Source organism: Arabidopsis lyrata (assembly GCF_000004255.2).
Source record: "Arabidopsis lyrata subsp. lyrata unplaced genomic scaffold ARALYscaffold_5, whole genome shotgun sequence".
Lineage (NCBI taxonomy): Eukaryota > Viridiplantae > Streptophyta > Magnoliopsida > Brassicales > Brassicaceae > Arabidopsis > Arabidopsis lyrata.
The window spans coordinates 20,048,918-20,066,624 of NW_003302551.1; the positions used below are offsets into that span (position 1 = coordinate 20,048,918).

General features: G+C 37.7%; 5 protein-coding genes and 1 non-coding gene across 10 annotated transcripts; 3 read left to right on the forward strand and 3 right to left on the reverse strand.

Moving 5' to 3' along the window:
• Window positions 1-323: 323 nt before the first annotated feature.
• On the reverse strand, window positions 324-396 carry TRNAK-CUU. The gene has a single exon. It is a non-coding gene; the product is annotated as a tRNA-Lys (tRNA).
• Window positions 397-625: 229 nt separating this feature from the next.
• On the forward strand, window positions 626-2,029 carry LOC9314418. 2 transcript variants are annotated; one of them, XM_002876537.2, is made up of 7 exons: window positions 626-825; window positions 911-967; window positions 1,057-1,179; window positions 1,272-1,338; window positions 1,444-1,536; window positions 1,617-1,730; window positions 1,820-2,029. In XM_002876537.2, exons 1-7 carry the CDS (start codon window positions 683-685, stop codon window positions 1,871-1,873), a joined length of 651 nt encoding a protein of 216 aa, XP_002876583.1. In that variant the 5' UTR covers window positions 626-682; the 3' UTR covers window positions 1,874-2,029. The 2 variants fall into 2 exon arrangements, with proteins under 2 accessions (XP_002876583.1, XP_020880476.1); XM_021024817.1 differs by having other exon boundaries at window positions 630-825; window positions 1,272-1,335.
• On the reverse strand, window positions 1,952-4,117 carry LOC9312652 (proteasome subunit beta type-1). The gene is made up of 7 exons (XM_002878304.2): window positions 3,923-4,117; window positions 3,679-3,786; window positions 3,096-3,177; window positions 2,840-2,969; window positions 2,615-2,757; window positions 2,433-2,519; window positions 1,952-2,232 (listed from the first exon to the last, which is right to left on the reverse strand). Exons 1-7 carry the CDS (start codon window positions 3,967-3,969, stop codon window positions 2,158-2,160), a joined length of 672 nt encoding a protein of 223 aa, XP_002878350.1. The 5' UTR covers window positions 3,970-4,117; the 3' UTR covers window positions 1,952-2,157.
• Window positions 4,118-4,220: 103 nt separating this feature from the next.
• Window positions 4,221-6,471, forward strand: LOC9314419 (actin-related protein 7). 2 transcript variants are annotated; one of them, XM_021024816.1, is made up of 6 exons: window positions 4,221-4,422; window positions 4,558-4,884; window positions 5,056-5,197; window positions 5,500-5,741; window positions 5,819-6,002; window positions 6,088-6,471. In XM_021024816.1, the coding sequence occupies exons 2-6, from the start codon at window positions 4,582-4,584 to the stop codon at window positions 6,306-6,308; spliced, it is 1,092 nt and encodes a 363-aa protein (XP_020880475.1). In that variant the 5' UTR covers window positions 4,221-4,422; window positions 4,558-4,581; the 3' UTR covers window positions 6,309-6,471. The 2 variants fall into 2 exon arrangements, with proteins under 2 accessions (XP_020880475.1, XP_020880474.1); XM_021024815.1 differs by having other exon boundaries at window positions 4,222-4,884.
• Window positions 6,472-9,956: 3,485 nt separating this feature from the next.
• LOC9312653 (65-kDa microtubule-associated protein 4) lies at window positions 9,957-13,643 on the reverse strand. 3 transcript variants are annotated; one of them, XM_021026825.1, is made up of 13 exons: window positions 13,403-13,643; window positions 13,084-13,190; window positions 12,800-13,003; window positions 12,447-12,698; window positions 12,147-12,353; window positions 11,904-12,059; window positions 11,641-11,800; window positions 11,373-11,524; window positions 11,213-11,300; window positions 11,043-11,116; window positions 10,886-10,960; window positions 10,547-10,802; window positions 9,957-10,457 (listed from the first exon to the last, which is right to left on the reverse strand). In XM_021026825.1, the coding sequence occupies exons 2-13, from the start codon at window positions 13,153-13,155 to the stop codon at window positions 10,117-10,119; spliced, it is 2,037 nt and encodes a 678-aa protein (XP_020882484.1). In that variant the 5' UTR covers window positions 13,156-13,190; window positions 13,403-13,643; the 3' UTR covers window positions 9,957-10,116. The 3 variants fall into 3 exon arrangements, with proteins under 3 accessions (XP_020882484.1, XP_020882485.1, XP_002878351.2); XM_021026826.1 differs by having other exon boundaries at window positions 12,806-13,003; window positions 13,084-13,197; XM_002878305.2 differs by having other exon boundaries at window positions 13,084-13,197.
• Window positions 13,644-15,158: 1,515 nt separating this feature from the next.
• Window positions 15,159-17,572, forward strand: LOC9314420. The gene has a single exon (XM_021025482.1). The coding sequence runs from the start codon at window positions 15,375-15,377 to the stop codon at window positions 17,313-17,315; it is 1,941 nt and encodes a 646-aa protein (XP_020881141.1). The 5' UTR covers window positions 15,159-15,374; the 3' UTR covers window positions 17,316-17,572.
• Window positions 17,573-17,707: the final 135 nt, after the last annotated feature.

A 17,707-nucleotide genomic window follows, 5' to 3' on the forward strand; every position in this document is an offset into this window, starting at 1 on the left:
CTTTATTCGGCTCAAACAAAAAAAAATTGAACTTAAATAACACCACCTAATTAGTTCTTGAATGCACATCATGAAAATTCTAAAATTTGTTTTGACTTGGTTTTGGAAGATTATAATATGAATTTATCTTCTGCAAAAGAAAAAGAAAACAAAAAGCACTGAAAGAATAAAAAAAAAGCTTTACTTAAATCAAGTTTAACTGAAATCTTACTAGTAATAAGTTTTTTTTTAGTTGAGTATGATGACTTCAATTCTCCAAGGACTTGAGTAGTGAAGGAAAAAAACGAAAATGAAAAAAAAAAAAAAAAAAAAAAAAAACAAATCGCCCACCGTGGGGTTCGAACCCACGACCACAAGGTTAAGAGCCTTGCGCTCTACCAACTGAGCTAGACGGGCTTATTGAAAACCTTTCTACACAATATTATAATAACGTAATATCTCTACATAGTAACTTACGAACTAACGTTATTAGTTGACTTGGTCTAGCTTATTCAAAATCAAAAGGAGCAGATCAGTTTGGTAGTTTATATGTGGGTATTCTGTTATTGGGCTCCTGAACGAACTAGTAAACTCCAATGGGCCAATAATAGATAGATAATAGTAAGCCCTGTAAGAAGTAACAAACTTCTTCTTCTTCTTCTTCTTGCTCCAAAGAGTAAAGAGAAAATCCGAGCTAGTGAAGATGGCTTCCATGGCGTCACCGACCACTTGCTTGTACCACCACAACCACAAATGCCGGAGAAAACTTGGTTCCGATGCCCGTCGTATTAGCGCCTCAATTCCAGAGAATTCAGATGACAAACATCCGAAGCTAATTGGTCGAAGGTACTCTCTCTCTCTTTTGCTTGAGACTCTGTTTATCACCGAACCAACCAAGTATCTGATTTTGAAATTTCTGTGAAATTGGAAGAGAGGTCATTCTTAAGAGCAGTGAATTAGCTATGATCGGAGCTATTTTCCAGCTCAGGTACGTTTTCTTCACCGGAATTCTACATTTCCACGGCTCAGGTGTTATGATGATGATGATGATGATGAAATGTTTGTGGATGGTTTTAGTGGGAAAAAACCAGATTATCTCGGAGTACAAAAGAACGAGAGATTGGCTCTATGTCCTGCCACTAATAACTGTATCTCCACTTCTGAGAATATCAGTGATCGAGTGCATTATGCTCCACCTTGGTAAATCAAGAGCTTTCTGTGTGTTCAGATTTTGTTCTTCTTGTTTCAAAGATTTGATCATCAAACACTGTCGTTGTTGTCCTGGTGGGCAGGAACTATAATGGAGGAAGGAAAACACCTGTGAACAGACAAGTTGCAATGAAAGAGCTTCTTAATGTGGTACAATCCTTACAAACTAAGATCTTAAGATATGAATCTAGTCCCCATTCAAAGTTCTTGATCATTCGTCCCCTAGTTACAGCGGTTTTATCACCATTGTTGCAGATTAAGTCGGTGAAACCAGACAAATTTACTCCTCGGATTGTGGAGAAGAAGGATGACTATGTTCATGTTGAATATGAAAGTCCAATCTTAGGGGTAAGTTAAGTAAGCTTTATATTGTCTCTCTCAGCCACCATACCTTAAGATTTTGGACAAATCCCATTGGTTTTTGACAGTTAGTAGATGATGTTGAATTCTTGTTCACTCCTGGGAAGAACTCGAAAGTGGAATATCGATCTGCATCCCGTAAAGGGAACTTCGACTTTGATGTGAATAGAAAGCGAATAAAGGTAACAACTTGATACGGAAATCTCTCTGTTTTTGCCACTAGCTAATAGTTAATCTTCTTTCACATTTCTTCATTTTTTTACATATGGAGGCATTGCGACAAGAGCTAGAGAAGAAGGGATGGGTATCGGAGAACAGCTTCTGAAGACACAGAAGAGTTTCCAGATTCTAATCTTGTCTATTCAATATCTTAATGCGATGCCCTTGTGTAAAAACATTGCCATACATGAGAGAAACAGTGATTTAAGACAAGGATTCGAGTGATTCTTACAAAAGGAAACAGTTTTGGAGAAACTTCAAACATGAGTCATGATTTTAATTGTAAAGTATCAAACCCAGTAGCAGTTCATACGAGTTCTACAACTCAGGAAGCTTAATGTTGAAATGAAAAAACAAACCCATACGGTTGGCTAAATGCACAAAAGAAGCTTAGTCTTTCCTCAGGTCCATGAGTTCTGTCTTGATACCGTCTGCCTTAAGTATCATAATCTCAAGCTTGTCTCCCTGTTACAGCAAACAATCCACAGAACATTAGTCACAGACAAACAATTAAGGAAGATAAAGTAGGTGTGCAACGTTAATATCACGGATATAGATTACGTAAATGTTTTGGCAATATCTTGAACTAAATGCAAATGATATGAACACATAGGCGAGCTTTTGGTGGCATGGTGACAAAAGAAGATACAAATAGGACAACTTACAGTGTAGATATCCCTCTCCGTGGCAGATGCAAAAACAGTTTTAACCAAGTCAACTGCTTCAGCTTCTGATAGGGGTGTGTTCGAATCCTACATGGTGGAAGACGAACAAATAAGCAACTGAATGATTCATTTTATCCTTACAGTGCATAACGCCAAAGCACGAATGAAGAATATCAACAAACCTGTTTAGGTAGCAGAAGTGGACTTGGAGACTTGAGCTGGTTGTCAAGGAAAGGCATGATGAGTGTGGAACCAGAACCTTGAGCACCATATCCAACTCTCTCATATGATCCAACGGCGTCGTAAGTAAAGACACACCCTTTTCCTGGAAATAATCAAGAATAAAGATCACACAACTACCTCATCTATGGTCACATCATAACGGAGAAAAAGAAGAAGCATTTTACCTTCCTCGTCAAGCCCTCCTAGAACATTAAAGGCATAGTAGGGGAAAAACCGCTTGAAATAAAGCGTGTTGGAGAGAAGCTGGGCCATTGCAGGACAGCTCATCTGCTTGTTATGCTGATGTTGATAGATCTGCAGGAAAACAAACACAGAGAAACACTCTTACACGGTCCTTTTTAACTTTTTAAAAATAAAAACTGATATATGCAATGCAAAGGATGAAAGATATTTGATCAAACGACCAAAAGTTTAACTCACCAAGTGTCTGGATTTGAGAACCTTCTGCAATGCTTTCACATCAGCCTGAAAGCCAGAGGAAGACAACACAGCTCTGTCTGCTCTGGAAAAGTTAAGAGAAGACAACAGCTTAACAAGAGTCTTCCAAGTTACATAAGATGAAAACACATGAGAATTCTATCTATTTTCCATACGAATGAATACTTCTGGCATAAGATCAACAACACAGTAAAACTCTTTTATAAGTTTGAACAACTCAAAGAACTACGCACATTGTCAATAAACGTTATAAGAACAAAAGTAAGCTAAGCAACAAACCGGATTATAGAATCCAAGGAATGATCAATGTCACCACAAAGTCTATACTAGAGATAATTGTAACCAATCTCAAAAGTCATGTGTAATCAAGAAAAAATATATATTTTATGTTCACCCAAATATAACTGGTTTCATCCAGATCTACGAATTATCGATTACGAAAACCCCAGAAAAATTAAGAAAAACCCTAATAATCTACAACAATAGTTCGATTGCCAGCACTGAATCACTTTCCCAAAGAATCAACAAGTGAGGAATTTGACAGAAGGAAGAGGAAAGCACTTACAGTTTATGGATTTTTGAGTAATCGCGGCTAAGAATACTGTAACCAGTAGACATCCGAGTATCGGCGGCGATGACACAGTAATCCGATCCAGCGATGGCCACACATGTTCTGAAAAAACACACAACGATTAAATTCACAGTAGTAAATCACAACACAAACACTCAAATAACAAATCAGAATAAAGAAGAAGACACTAAAAGCGAAGAAACTTAAGCAGGTTGATTAAAGGTCACACGATCCGTACCCTCCATTGTTATCGTAAGGAGACCAGTTCGCGTGCTGCTTAGTCATGGCGGATTTGAGAGAGAAGCTTTGAGCTAGGGCTAGAAGAATGTAAAAATGGCAGAAGAAACTTTTCGGGTTTGTGTTTTTGATGTCAAAGAAACTTCGGATCTTAGCTCTGGCTTTGTTAACAAGAAAAAGACGCAGACCCAAAACGATACCGTTTAGACGTGAGAATTAACGGGCTGTAATAGGCTTTATAATGGGCCTATTTGGGCTTTGATTTCCTGGAAATAAATCTTTTTTTCTTTTCTTGTTCTTCTTCTTCTTCGATTTGTTCTCTCACTCAAACTCGTAAGCTTCTTCCATTTTCCTTTTAGACCATCGATTGTAGTCGTACTCTGTAGAAAACTTTACCATAGCTTAGCTAAGACTAGATCTAGTTAAAACCCTAATTTTGGGGAATATGTGGAGTTTGATGTTTTTCTACTAAAATCCGGATTCCTCTGTAAGGATTTGAAGGTGGGTTCTTCGGAAAAAAACCATCCTTTATTTCTTCTCTTACTCTAGTTCCGTCTTTCATTTTCTCTTCTTTAGCTTCCCTGACTTGGTGCTACTAGTAAAATTCTTCGCATTTGTGGAAAGTTGTGAATTTAGGGTTTTAGGGTGTGTGTGAAAACGATGGAAGCACTTGTTGTTGATGCTGGCTCTAAGCTCCTGAAAGCAGGAGCAGCAATTCCTGACCAGTCTCCTGCGATGATAATTCCATCTCAAATGAAACGAATGGTTGATGATGGGTCTTCTTCAGCTGATAACCCCACTACTGTGTTTGAAGATGTCACTCTTGATCCTATTGAAAGGGGTTTAATTAGAGATTGGGATGCTATGGAGGATTTGTTGCGTTATGTTGTCTACACTGGGCTTGGATGGGAAGAGGGAAACGAAGGCAATATACTTTTTACAGATCCACTATGTACTCCTAAGGTTCGTATCTCAACTTCCTCCTTTGTTCTTAATTGAAAAGGTAAGAACTTTGATTTCTTTTGTAGTCTCTTTTCGTCTTCCATAATCATATTCCTCATTTTAGATAGCAAAATACTGTGGTTTTTAATGTTTCGACCTGATTTGGTTCTGCAAATGTTTGTTTGTGGGCAGGCTATTAGGGAACAATTGGTGCAATTGATGTTTGAAACATTCAATGTCTCTGGATTTTATGCATCTGAGCAAGCAGTGTTGTCCCTTTATGCTGTTGGACGCATCTCCGGTTGCACTGTTGATATTGGCCATGGGAAGATGGGTATATATAACAACTTGCTTGGCCTTTGTTATAATCTGAACTTACTCTTTTTTATCTTTTCACTTTGTCATAATTCCCTGTTTTATTTGAGTTTATGTTACATGAGATGCTGTTTTCCTTTACTAACCTTTATCCATGCTCTAAAACGTTTTGTTAAACCAAATATTTTTTGTCCTGTAAGTTGCAGTAGATTGGAGACTCTTGTGTTTATAGCTGGGTATGATCAGGATGTTGTTATGTCTGATGTTTTAACTTTGTGATTGATCTTACAGTTGTTGTTAACTCTTTTCCGGTGTACTCAGATATTGCCCCAGTTCTTGAAGGTGCCGTACAACACATTGCCTCGAAACGGTTTGAGCTAGGTGGAACCGAACTAACAAAATTATTTGCCCAAGAGCTTGGAAAATCCAACCCGTCGATGAATCTCAGCATGTCTGATGTTGAAAAACTGAAGGAGCAGTATGCAAATTGTGCCGAGGACGAATTTGCTTACGAGAAAACCCAAAACTGTGAAATCGAGCAGCATACTCTTCCTGATGGACAGGTTTGTGTGACTACAAATCAAGATTCTACATCTTCTGTTACCTTATACATATAGATCACAAAACCATGGCCTTATAGGTGATAAGCATCGGGCGAGAGAGATACTCTGTTGGAGAAGCTCTGTTTCAGCCATCAATACTGGGACTGGAGGAGCACGGAATCGTTGAGCAGCTTGTCCGGATTATCTCCACAGTATCATCTGAGAACCATAGGCAGCTCTTGGAGAACACTGTACTTTGTGGTGGTACCACCTCCATGACAGGTAATAACAGCACTTGATACAATTGTGTGTTTAAATATCTTTTGGGTTTGAAAACTGAAGGGTTTGGTGGAATGGTCGTTGGCAGGATTCGAAAGTAGATTTCAGAAAGAAGCAAACTTGTGCTCATCTGCTATTAGGCCAACACTGGTGAAACCACCGGAATATATGCCAGAGAATTTGGGGATGTATTCGGCTTGGGTTGGAGGAGCCATACTAGCTAAAGTGGTGTTTCCGCAGAATCAGCATGTTACTAAAGCAGATTATGACGAGACTGGACCATCAGTGGTTCACCGGAAATGTTTCTGAAACCATAAACCAAAACGATGTTGTTGTTGTTGTAGCTGAGGATTTTTTTTTTTTTTTTGTTGGCTTTTACTGTGGTTTGAAGATTTGGACCAAATTATGTAGTAAATCTCAAATTATGGCTTCCAAATATCGACTAATAGGTGTTTAGTTGTTTTCTTGCCTTCTGAACAACTCTTGAATCTTGGAAACAATTGTAGACACACGCAATGCAAGTCATAATTTTCTAAAACATAACCACTACCACAACCGCAAGTACTAAACGCAAACGTTTAATCAAGAGAAGAGTAACGAAGAGAAGAAGAGTCATGAAAGGAGAAGAAGTTGATGAGTTAGAAGAAGAAAGAAGAAGAAGAAGGTGAAGCAAAAAGGCCCAATGGCTATAAGTAAACGATAGAGTTTTATTGATTCCTTTGTTGTATTAGAGTGTGTAAAACTTTGATTAATTGCTCCACAAGGGTCCGAGACTAATCATAGCTTTGAAAACTAGGACAAATTTTCTTCCTTGACGACTTGATTTATTGTGGTCCACGTCTTATACAAAGAACCACGCACCAGGAACCGGGCATCACAACTAAAAAAGCTCGTTGTAGAGTTCAAACTCTCTAGGGACTTGGAGGTCTGTACCATCATTCTCTTCAGCATAAATCTTCATCTCCTTCAGACACCTAAAAGATTCCAAGAAATGCTTTGTCATCTCTAACTCTCTCGTTGTACCTCGGAACCCTTTAATCTGCAACTTCTTCACCGGAAAAGATATGAGCGAACGCCCTTTGTTCTCCCGAGATATGCAGTCACAAGCATCCCCATATCCGTCACATAGTGCAAGAGACCCTGAGAGCAGAAAGGAGATAATAAGGGACTTAGCTTCAAAGATTGATCTCTGTCTTTCTTAGATATATAATGTTTGACAAATTGAATGAGCTGTGTTTATACCTCAAGGACTAGTGTTTCTAAAAATGACAATTCCTTAAGAGAACCGGCATTGCTTGCCATCCTCGATGCTTGGAACTCTTAATACGCAAACATCTGAGGTTGTTGAACACCTTCATTCACAGAATCACAGCATAGAGAAAGCACCAGAAATAAGACAAAGCCAAACTCAACATTACACAAGTGCAATAATTTCTTTCAGAATCTCATGGATTGAGTTCCCTATTTGAAACCTAGGAGACTTGAAACATCAGGATGACCTTTGATTGTGCACTAAAAACTGTGAAAGGACTTAGCATAAGAAATTTACATAATTATAAGGCTAACATAAATTTGAATCTAATGCTTCATAATTGAGTAGAGTTTTTTTTTTTTTCTTGGTTTTTATTTGAGACCAGTGGAAAGAAAAGAAAGATACGACAAAAACAAATAAAACATCACTAACCTCGAGAGTATTAAGCTTTACTCACATTTGTATTGTTTGATAAGTACATTGTACACCTAAGTAGGTGTAGGCATAATTCCCGTTCCATCCCGTACTCGTTCCCAAATTTTCGACTCACATGATCACATCACATGAGAATGCATTCCCGCCCAATTTTAATTTGTATTCCCGACTAGGAACCAGACAAGACGGGACGGGAAGGGAAATTCCCGTTTAAGACATATAAAAATATTAACATATATTTTATAAATAATTACATAAATATTCATACATAGCATATTTATATTAAATTAATTAAATTTTTTTATTTCTATTATTTATGTTTAGTTCATGTAAATTGGATTACGTTTTTTTTTTTAATGTTTTTCTAAGTTTTAACTATTGTAGAGCATATTTTAATTTTTGTTCATTTCATGTTTGGAACATATTTAACCAATCGAATCTTGTATATAATTTTTTTTTCCTTGAACCCTATATAAATTACGAATATGAAATCCAATATATATTAGAAGACCGTTTGATAGTTAAAAGATCGGACGAGAGTTTCATGACAGAGAACAAAGCCTGCACAAATTTTCAATGGCTGAATCCATAAAGATTTTGCCATTGTCGGAGTCGGAGCCGCACTCATATCCTTCACTGTCGGAGGAAATTGTTATGGAAATCTTGTTGTGTGTGTGCCAAGAAGCTTCTACAAAAGGCTATTGACGATACCAAAAAGATTCAACACTATCCTAAGATCCGGTCAAATGAATTTGTTTCGCCGTCGGCTTAATAAAGATCACATCTTGATAAGTTGCCATCCCAAAATATATGATAGTTTTGACCAGCGACAATGGTTTATGTTTAAGACAGATGAGAATAACCAGAATGTGTTCGTATCGATCCCGATCTCCGATTATCTTGACCCAGTCGCACCATGGAATGCATAAATCTGGCCATTAGTTCTGACATCTACTTGCTACGCGACGACTTAGATACCACTAAACTATTTCTTTTGGATTCACAATCTTGCGAGCTCAGGGAAGGTCTTCCAATGAAGTTTGATATACGGCTACGAACTGCAGCCTCCGTTGGGGACGATGAAATTTACGTTTTTGGTCCAAATCATATTTTTTTGTATCCAAATTTTCTTTTTTTAAAACAACATTGTTGACAAAGGAAATAGTAAACAAAAAAACATCGTTTCGTGAAAAAATAAGTAGAGCAATAAATAAACTATTTGTTTTATAGACATGATTTTTCAAACATAATCCAATCGAAAAGACATGAATCAAGGATCTAATTGATTGTAGCGAATTATTTAAATTTTTGATTGAAAATTATACTAAATTAAAGAAAAACTAATAAATAATATTCCTTATTTATTTAGGAATTTTTTTGTTTTAAAATATTTGATGTTTTACAAATTTTTATGCAAATTTTAAATATATTTGATATTTTATAATCATTTGTATCATGCAGTCTTTTATATTATTGGTTGTATTTTCTTAAATTAAATATTAAATTATAGTTTTTAATATAGATAAATAAATTTCTTAAAATATGTAAGCATCCAATATTTTAAAAGAGAGGAAGTAGTGATGTACCGTATATTTACCGTTTGAGTATATTCTGAAAATCAAAGGTTTTGTGTTAATAATTAATTTGTGTAACTTTTGTAATCTGATCCCGCTAAAAAAAAAATATAACTACGCTATTATACATTGATATTTAATCATTATGTCTAAATTCCGCAATAGCTAACTATGCTTTTTCATTGCAGTTAGATATTCTTTCATTTGATTTTTGTCCCGATTTAGTCAAACAGATTATGTTGGAGGATGCTAGTGGGACTGGGACGGAGTTTTCCCATCATATTCGTTTGTAATTTTCTATTTTATTATAATAAATTGGAGGGGATTTTTGCAAAAAAAATAATAGCATGTGTAGTATCTACAGTATTTATTACTTGTGGGACATCAAATCAAATAAGAGACGCCGGCAAAAAAAAAAAAAAAAAGGACAAAATTGAGGGTTGTATGTTACTTTCCCTTGCTTTATTTTGACCGTTTGGTTACGAACGATTTCAGTTGTTACATAAAGTTCGGGTTGCAACGACGTCGTTTGACGCAACGACGTCGTTTGACGAAATCAATACATCGATTTGTGCTGTTGTGATCAGGACCAGTAGTAAACCTAAGCTCATTAGGTTATCTTTTGTGTTAGTTTAGTACTTTAGTATGTGTGGTGATGGTAAATACAAGATGAGAAAGTTGTTGAATAGTAATTTCTAAGCGGCTAAAAACTCTTTCTTCAGAACAAACCAACACTTAATTTTTTTTCACTTTTCTCATCAAACGAAGTATCTGATTTGAAATTTCTAGAAAAAGCAGTAAATGGGATACATTTTGTAGCAGCATCCTAAAGGGAGGAAACCAGGTTTTTCACGGTTTAGCGAAAACCGGCTCTAACCTCTTCAAACGAGTACTCAACAACAACGTCTTCCTCATCCATTCTCTTCTCCACAGCAGGAGTGAACGGTGTTGTTGCCTCTGTCATAGCGACTGAAGCTGCAGGAGTTGTTGGAACAGCTCTTTTGTTTTCTTCGTTGGTTTTAGGTGTCAAGATTCTCTCCTTTGTTGTGTAAGCATCCTTGTGATCTTCTGGGGAATTCAAGATATTGGAAGTGACAGGTGAAAGAGGCTTCCTAAGCATTGGAGATCTCGCAGCTTTTCCTGCAACCGAAACGTTCTTTGATCTGATACGACCAGGAAGCTCTGAGTTTCTCCTTCCTACAGATATTGACATAATTCTATTAACACAAATCTCTCTCTTGGTCTCTGTAAAATGTAAACCAAAATCTTGTGTTATTAGTATGTACCTGAAGGAGTTGGAAGAGCAGAATCTCTTCTATTAGTAGCGTTCTGGTCATAGTAATTCGACCTTCTGCTATTGAGTGTTGCCTTCTCAGGCTTCAAGCTTTGATGAAGCATGGCACCACCAAGGGAGAGTTTTCTGTTCATGGCAGCATTTACTGGTGTTCTCAGTGGTTTCTTTCCGCTTTTATTTGGGCTTGGTTTAGACCCATAAAGGGCTTCTTGTTCTGTTATGAGTTGTCCATGGAGTTTCTTCAGATCCTGAGATGAAAGCAACAATGTCAAAATTGCTAATGATGCTTTTGGCTCAAATGTTAAGAATAGAAAAAACCAGTTTTACTTACTCTCTGTCTCTGTTTTTCATGCTCTTTCTCTTCCCATAGAGTCTTGTACTGATCAAGCATCGATAAAACTCGGACCTGAAATTTTTACGTGCTTTTGTGTAAAGATGCTGATTTGATAATTGAGTAGAACAGATCATTGATCAGTAAGGACACTTACACCATCATATAAGAATTCATTTCCTCTTTCATCCTCCCAAGCAGTGACTTTGGTGGTCAAAGCCTCCACCATCCCTGCATCAATAGCAGCAGAAAGCAATGGACAAAAGATCATAAGTTATGAGTGATGGTTTTTTTTTTGTAATATAATCTAAAGAGCAAGAATGTTACCAGGAAGTTTATTGACAAGTACACGGGCTTTTTCCGCACGCTTCAATGTAAGATGAGCTCCTCTTCCAGCGTTGTATCGGTTATCATCCTGCTAAGCCAACAATGTGAGAACAAAAGAAAAGATTGAGGCAGAGGAATAGATTGACATTAAATGTCTTACCCGATTGTACTCTTCGAGCCAAGATTCTTCTTCACAAGCTGACATCCATTTCTCCACTTTTTCAAGAATCTCCTTCCTGCTTGAAGCTTCCTCTTTGACCTTTGCAATCTCGGAATCAATTTGCTCTAACAACTGCTCAGGATCCTTGACACCTAAAAGATGAGTGGAAACATGTTATTATTAGCATGTTCATATTATCTACCAGTATAATGAGCATAGCATTTCTGGAGTTTCTGCACATCATAAGCTTTTCCTAATAATGTTTTACCAGATTCTATAGCTTCAAATAAAAAGTTTTCTGATTTAAGAACTTCGGTGGCCATGTGCATCTTCCTTGATATTTCCTCAAGCTCAAGCTTCTTCCTTAGTATCACCTCTTTGATCTTAGTTATTTTGAGCTTGCTAAGCCTAATGACTTCATCCTCAGCCTGTAAAACAAACCCACATTATAAAAAAGATGGTTCCTATACTGTTATAAACGGATAAACTAACAATACAGAGAGAAAACACAGCAAGGTTTGGTCCACTCACGCGTTTAATGGAAGCAACAGAAAGTATGTTGGCTTCAGTAATTTCAGACTCAGTCAAAGCGATGCTGCAGGTGACATTGTGAAATATCTTTTGCTCTTCCGCAGGCGTGTCCAGCAGATTCCAGAGCTCCAACAAAGAGACTGCAAGATCTTGAACCTAAGAAAAACAAAGTGGTAAGAGTCAGAAACCATAATCATGCAGAAACTTTTGCACTACTTTTCAAAAAGAGCTCAGACTTCTAACCTTCTGCATTCGCTGTAACTTGACCTCTCGTAAATTCACAATCATCATATCCAACTTATCAAGAGTACTTCTGCTCACATCTCTGGTGTTAGAATCAACCAGAGATAAATGTATCCCTCTTATCATGTCCATAAAATCTTCACCAAGAACCGAGCACAACGAGTTCAGCGTTTTCAGCAAACACTCTACCTCTTCCAATCTTTTGCTCTACAATTTGAAAAGAATCAAAGTTAACATAAGGAAAACAGGTGCACAGGATCTTGTAAGTCCCATATCTTGAGATCTAATAGCAAAACCAACCTTTTCATTCTGGAGTTCACCCAATTGGCTACGCAATTCCTCCAACTTCTGAAGCGAAATATCGGTCTCTTCAGCAGCAAACTTCTTCAGATAATCTGTTGGATTTCCAAGTTGAAATGACAACTTCAGTAACTGATCGATAACTTCATTAAACCGAGTCATTCTCTCAGCTTTCTTCTTGCGCAGTCCCTCTAATTGAACATTAACGTTCTCAAGCTCTTCCTTCAAGTTTTCTCCTAACCTGCTGTTAGACTGTAAGAAGAAAAGACACCAAGAAAAGGGAAAAACATCATTATTTGCCATAACTCAAGCAGACAAAAACCAAAGTTATCAAAACTTAAATCTTGAATTACACTTTCGTGAATCTCTTGTCCACCCATAGAAGAGCCAATGGCTGCAATTTCCGCTCTTCCAACAGCGATTTCTTTCAGCAAATTTGCTTTACACCGACTAGCCTCTTCGACTTTTCGCTTATAAACCGAGAGACACTCCTTCTCGATATCAGCCAAAGCAGAATCCTTTTCATCCTCAGTCTCTCCCATTTCATTCCAAATTTCCTGATATCATCAATTCTGCATCAGAACTAAGAAATAAACAAATTCTGGAAACGAGAATGTGAATATTCTTCAAGAAAAACCTGCAACTGGCGAAGTAACAATCCACATGTAGTCTCGATTCTCGAAAACTGCTCCGTAGAATTCCGCATCATGATGATTAGAACACGTTAAATCCTTCTCTCGAAACCTAAAGACTAAAAACTCCCAATTATCAACATCACCGCTAAACGTATTCGTAACTCCGATTCTAGATTACACAAATACCAAATAATTCGGAAACAAATGCAATAATTTTCTCTGTTTCCTCCGCAGCATTAAAATCACAAAATCGCGATGACTTATAAAAAGTTGAAGATCTTTAACATCTACAAGAGAAAATAAGCGAGAAAAAGAAACTACCTGATGATCAAAGATTAGCGCCAAGAAGAAGAAATTGTGAAGAATTGATCAAAGATAGAGAGAGAGCAAAATTAGGGTTTATAAGTGTTGAGAGTATAACGGATGTAAAATTAAAATTTGAACAAGGAGCGGGAGGAGGGTCCGTTACGATCTGAGGCTCACGATTTTGGTTGACGTGTAATGAATCTGAGCCGTTTATTAAAATCCCCTTTCCGTTTTTGCTTTTCTCCTTTTCTTGAACGGACCAGATTTAGTGAGTTTTTGAAACCGGATATTTTGAAATATAATTGGCTCCAATCCATAAATTATCTAATAAAAAATGGGAACCAGATAAACAATTAAAATATATTTAAAAAAAGCACATAAATTATAAAATCTTTTCATAGTATCAAATGGAGGGATAATGACTGCATTGACATCTCTATTACTTTGACTAGGCCTGGCGTTCGGATATTCGGATCGGGTTCAGATCGGGTTTTTCGGGTTTGGGTCGGGTTTTTCGGGTTCGAGTTTTTCGGATTTAGAAAACTAAGACCCGTTCGGGTATTTTAAAACTTCGGGTTCGGGTCGGGTTCGGATCGGGTATTTCGGGTTCGGATTCGGGTTTACCCGAAGTATCCAAATATTAGAAATTTTGTATCCGATTTTATGCAAAGTATTGAAAAATACTCAAAAAAATCTATACAACCCAAGTATTTTAACCCATATCTAACCCAAAGTAGCTAAAACACCCGAAAATATCTTAACGTCCGAATAATTTAGGCACTTAGGTTATTACAAGTATAAATATTACTAATATATTATAACTATGTACTTATATTTTGGGTATGTTCGGGTACTTGTTCGGGTTCGAATTCGGGTCGGGTTCGGGTTTTCGGGTTGTGAAGTTTAAAACCCGTTCGGGTATTTTAAAACTTCGGGTTCGAGTTCGGGTCGGATTTTTCGGGTTGGGTTCGGTTCGGTTCTTCGGATTCGGGTATTATGTCCAGGCCTAACTTTGACATTGGATATACTCTTTGACTTTGAACTGATCGATGCATGATAAGAGAATGTACAAGAATAAACACAAAATGTCACTATAGAATGAGACTAAAATATTTGGGGATGTGCCTTTAGTCAAGTGGTTAAGTCCATTTGACTCCGCCTTCCCCACCGGAGTTCGACTCCACTAAGTCGCGTTACCCCGCGTAATAGGGATTGGCTATGGATAGGGCCTTGTCGATCCAAAGATGTCAAAAAAAAAAAAAAAAGAATGAGACTAAAATATTTTGTTTGGAAATTTTATTTCGTCAACAAAAAAGTTATAGTAACTTCATATGTAGTCTACATTGCTTTATAAGTTAAACATGCTTAATTTGTAACCATAAAAGTATGCAGTTACACCGTTCAAATGAATTTAAATTTTGTGTAAAACTTTAAAAATATTATTTAAAAAAGAAATGTACATAGTATACAACTCTTTCCTAAAACATTAGGGTAAATTATTTGGTTTAAGGATAACGAATGATATGTTATCAACATTTTTTGTTACTTCACATTTTATTCAACCACACATCATATAAAATCGGTCGGCTATACATACGTTTAGCCGTATAGGTGGTCAAAACCACCGCATCGTTTTTGGTTAACGTAAAATCATTATTAATCACCACATCTATACTCTATAGTATTATTCTTACAAACCAAATTGTTAGTGATGATTGGAAGTGGATAAAAAAGGACGAACCAAAGCGCTTGTCTGAATTTCTTCTGGAAAGAAAAATAAAACCAAACTAAAAATATGTGGAGAGAGACAAATAAAATAATACCCCTCGGACTTATCAGTATTGTCAGACCAAGCCTTAATAATTGAAATAAAATTAATTAAAACAAAACACACAGAAAATTACTCAAAAAACCTTCTTTTTCTCTCTCTTCATCGTCGTCGTCTTCGCCGTCTCCTCTCTCTCTCTGCTACTTCTTCATCTTCCTGATGAATCCTCACAAAACCGAAGAAGGTCTGTTCCACCATCATGATCTTGATCCGACGGCGGACATACTCGTTCAATCACAACCCTCCATTCTCCACCACCACCACGACCACAATTCCGAAGTCGATCCCGCTTTTTCTCTCCCGGAATTCGTACTCTTCCGCTCTTCTCCCTCCGGAGATTCTCCCGGTCACTCCTCAGACGAACACGACGATTCCCTTACCGGAAACCCCCAAATTGATGCTTCGTCAAATTCTAGGGTTTCGAGTGCAGGAAGAGATGGGCTTTTTATCAGCCCCGATCCTCATATCTCATCTCAGTTCTACACATTCAACGCAGCTTCTCACTCTCTCATGATTCGCTGTCTCCGCGAGGTCCGTCTCGCTACTCCGGCGGAGATCCGTATCGCTACGCCGAGGTCTGTCCTCAAGTCATGGCGCGCCGTTTGGAAGGATCGTAACGAGGAAACGGCTTACCTCACCGCCTGGAAACGGATCCAGGATAAGCTCACCTCTCGCCTAGACCCAGCCACCGGTAACGAATTTCTCTGCTTCAAGAATAATTCTCAGCAATTCGTCTCTCACATTAACCAGTGGCAAGATATAGTCATGGGGTTTCATGGTGATGGTGATTTGAAACACTTAGGGCCTAAAGAGACTATTGAGAGGATTAAGCAAGTTTGGACTGTTGGTGCTAAGCTCTATGGAATTCCGGAGAGCTTTATTAGGGTTTGTGTAGCGGCATGTCCTGTTTGCAATGCTGACTCTGGTTCTGGTTCGAGGAACAAACGGCGTCGATTTGAGTATACTGAGTCTTTTGATGTGCCTGCCAAGGAAGTTCCCGATAGGTTGCAGCAACTGGCTGCTAAGCACAAGGTTGTACTCTGCATAAGGCAGAAATACATTAGGTATAAGCCATTCATGGCAGAGGTGAAGGATTATGCTTGTCATAGAGCTGGAGAGCCTGTCTCAATTAAGAAGTCTAGGATTTTGAAGAGGGAGCCCTATCAGTCAAAGAGATGCGGTTGTGGTTTTAGGATTAGAGCTATTGTACCCATTGCTAACTACAGTGAAAAGACCAAAACTTTTGTATATCAGGAAGAAGGGACAGCTGTTTTTAAGCTATATGCTGTCCATTCAGGACATGAGCCGGGGGCAATGGATGGAAATGCGAGAATCATGCATCGGGTTGTTGGTCATAAGGGGTTTTTGATGGATCAAGAAACGGTCTACGGAGTGCAGGATGACTTAGAAACCGAAGGGATGGGATTGACTGGGAAGGATGATGGTGCCGAAATGCAGTTTGCTGTCTTGCATCAGGTGCAGGAACTAAGGAGTGAACTTGGCACTCTAGAAGGAAAGATTGGGAATTTCTCACAAGAGGTGTTGGGTTCAGTGTCCACAGAGTTGTTTGAGATGCTCAACAAGATCAGGAATATTGGCGTTGAGAGTGTTAAGGATACAACGGGCTTGGTTTCAGAGAAGTCACACTCAGATGAAATACTTGTTGGAGATAACGATCTAACACATTGGAGTGACCATCACCACGAGCATTTATACGGAGATGGGAAAGATGCAGAACTTATTGAAGACGATGAGGACAGTTTTGAGAGGAGCCTTGATGATGTTGTTCCTTGGGAACAGATAAGGCCACCGTCAGATTGTAGAAGTCAAAAGGATCTCTTGGCTGAGACATGTAAGCCTGATAAATGGTTAAAGTGCAATGACTTTGATGAGAATAGCATTCTGAATAGCGAAGATTCTAAATTAACAAAACCGATGAGCCACGATGGAGGTAGTATAATAACAGATGTAGGTTTAGCTGGTATACAAGTCGATGATAGCTTCTATCAAGAAAACTCTAAATGGTATGACTCTCCTTGTGGTTTGGATTCAAACACGGACGGTGAAGACAATGGGTTTAGACACGGGGAGATTTTGTAGAAACACGGTAAGGTTTTTCAATATAACCAATTTCTAACTCTCTATCTCATACATCTTGTTATGCATATCCTTCCCCAATTCATAAATGGGAATCAGGTTGTATATTTTATGTATTCTATTATAAGGTTTCAGGGATTTTTTGTTTGGCTGTGTTTCTTGTAGGTGTTTCCTTCTTGTGTTATGTAAAGTCAAACCCAGATTGTTTCTATGCATATATCTAAGATCTGAAACCTTTCAAGGTTTCTCACTTTTGCTCATTGTTAAGTGTTCATTTCTTGCTTTTTTTAGCCAAATTTGTCCAAGAATTGTAATTAATTTAATCTTTTTCTAATTAGCCATTCTTTTTTTTTTTTTTTATAAATTTGAATTGTAAATATACAAATACTGAAATA

Coding starts and splice junctions, on each gene's coding strand:
- LOC9314419 (XM_021024816.1), top strand. CDS start 4,582: ATGGAAGCACTTGTTGTTGATGCTGGCTCTAAGCTCCTGAAAGCAGGA. Junction 5,198..5,499: donor TATTGGCCATGGGAAGATGG/GTATATATAACA, acceptor CGGTGTACTCAG/ATATTGCCCCAGTTCTTGAA. Junction 5,742..5,818: donor ATACTCTTCCTGATGGACAG/GTTTGTGTGACT, acceptor ATGGCCTTATAG/GTGATAAGCATCGGGCGAGA.
- LOC9314418 (XM_002876537.2), top strand. CDS start 683: ATGGCTTCCATGGCGTCACCGACCACTTGCTTGTACCACCACAACCAC. Junction 968..1,056: donor GGAGCTATTTTCCAGCTCAG/GTACGTTTTCTT, acceptor GGATGGTTTTAG/TGGGAAAAAACCAGATTATC. Junction 1,731..1,819: donor TGAATAGAAAGCGAATAAAG/GTAACAACTTGA, acceptor TTACATATGGAG/GCATTGCGACAAGAGCTAGA.
- LOC9314420 (XM_021025482.1), top strand. CDS start 15,375: ATGAATCCTCACAAAACCGAAGAAGGTCTGTTCCACCATCATGATCTT.
- LOC9312653 (XM_021026825.1), bottom strand. CDS start 13,155: ATGATGCGGAATTCTACGGAGCAGTTTTCGAGAATCGAGACTACATGT. Junction 11,117..11,212: donor ACTTGTCAATAAACTTCCTG/GTAACATTCTTG, acceptor CTATTGATGCAG/GGATGGTGGAGGCTTTGACC. Junction 10,961..11,042: donor ATGAATTCTTATATGATGGT/GTAAGTGTCCTT, acceptor TAAAAATTTCAG/GTCCGAGTTTTATCGATGCT.
- LOC9312652 (XM_002878304.2), bottom strand. CDS start 3,969: ATGACTAAGCAGCACGCGAACTGGTCTCCTTACGATAACAATGGAGG. Junction 2,970..3,095: donor TTCTCAAATCCAGACACTTG/GTGAGTTAAACT, acceptor GTTTTCCTGCAG/ATCTATCAACATCAGCATAA. Junction 2,233..2,432: donor CGGAGAGGGATATCTACACT/GTAAGTTGTCCT, acceptor TTGCTGTAACAG/GGAGACAAGCTTGAGATTAT.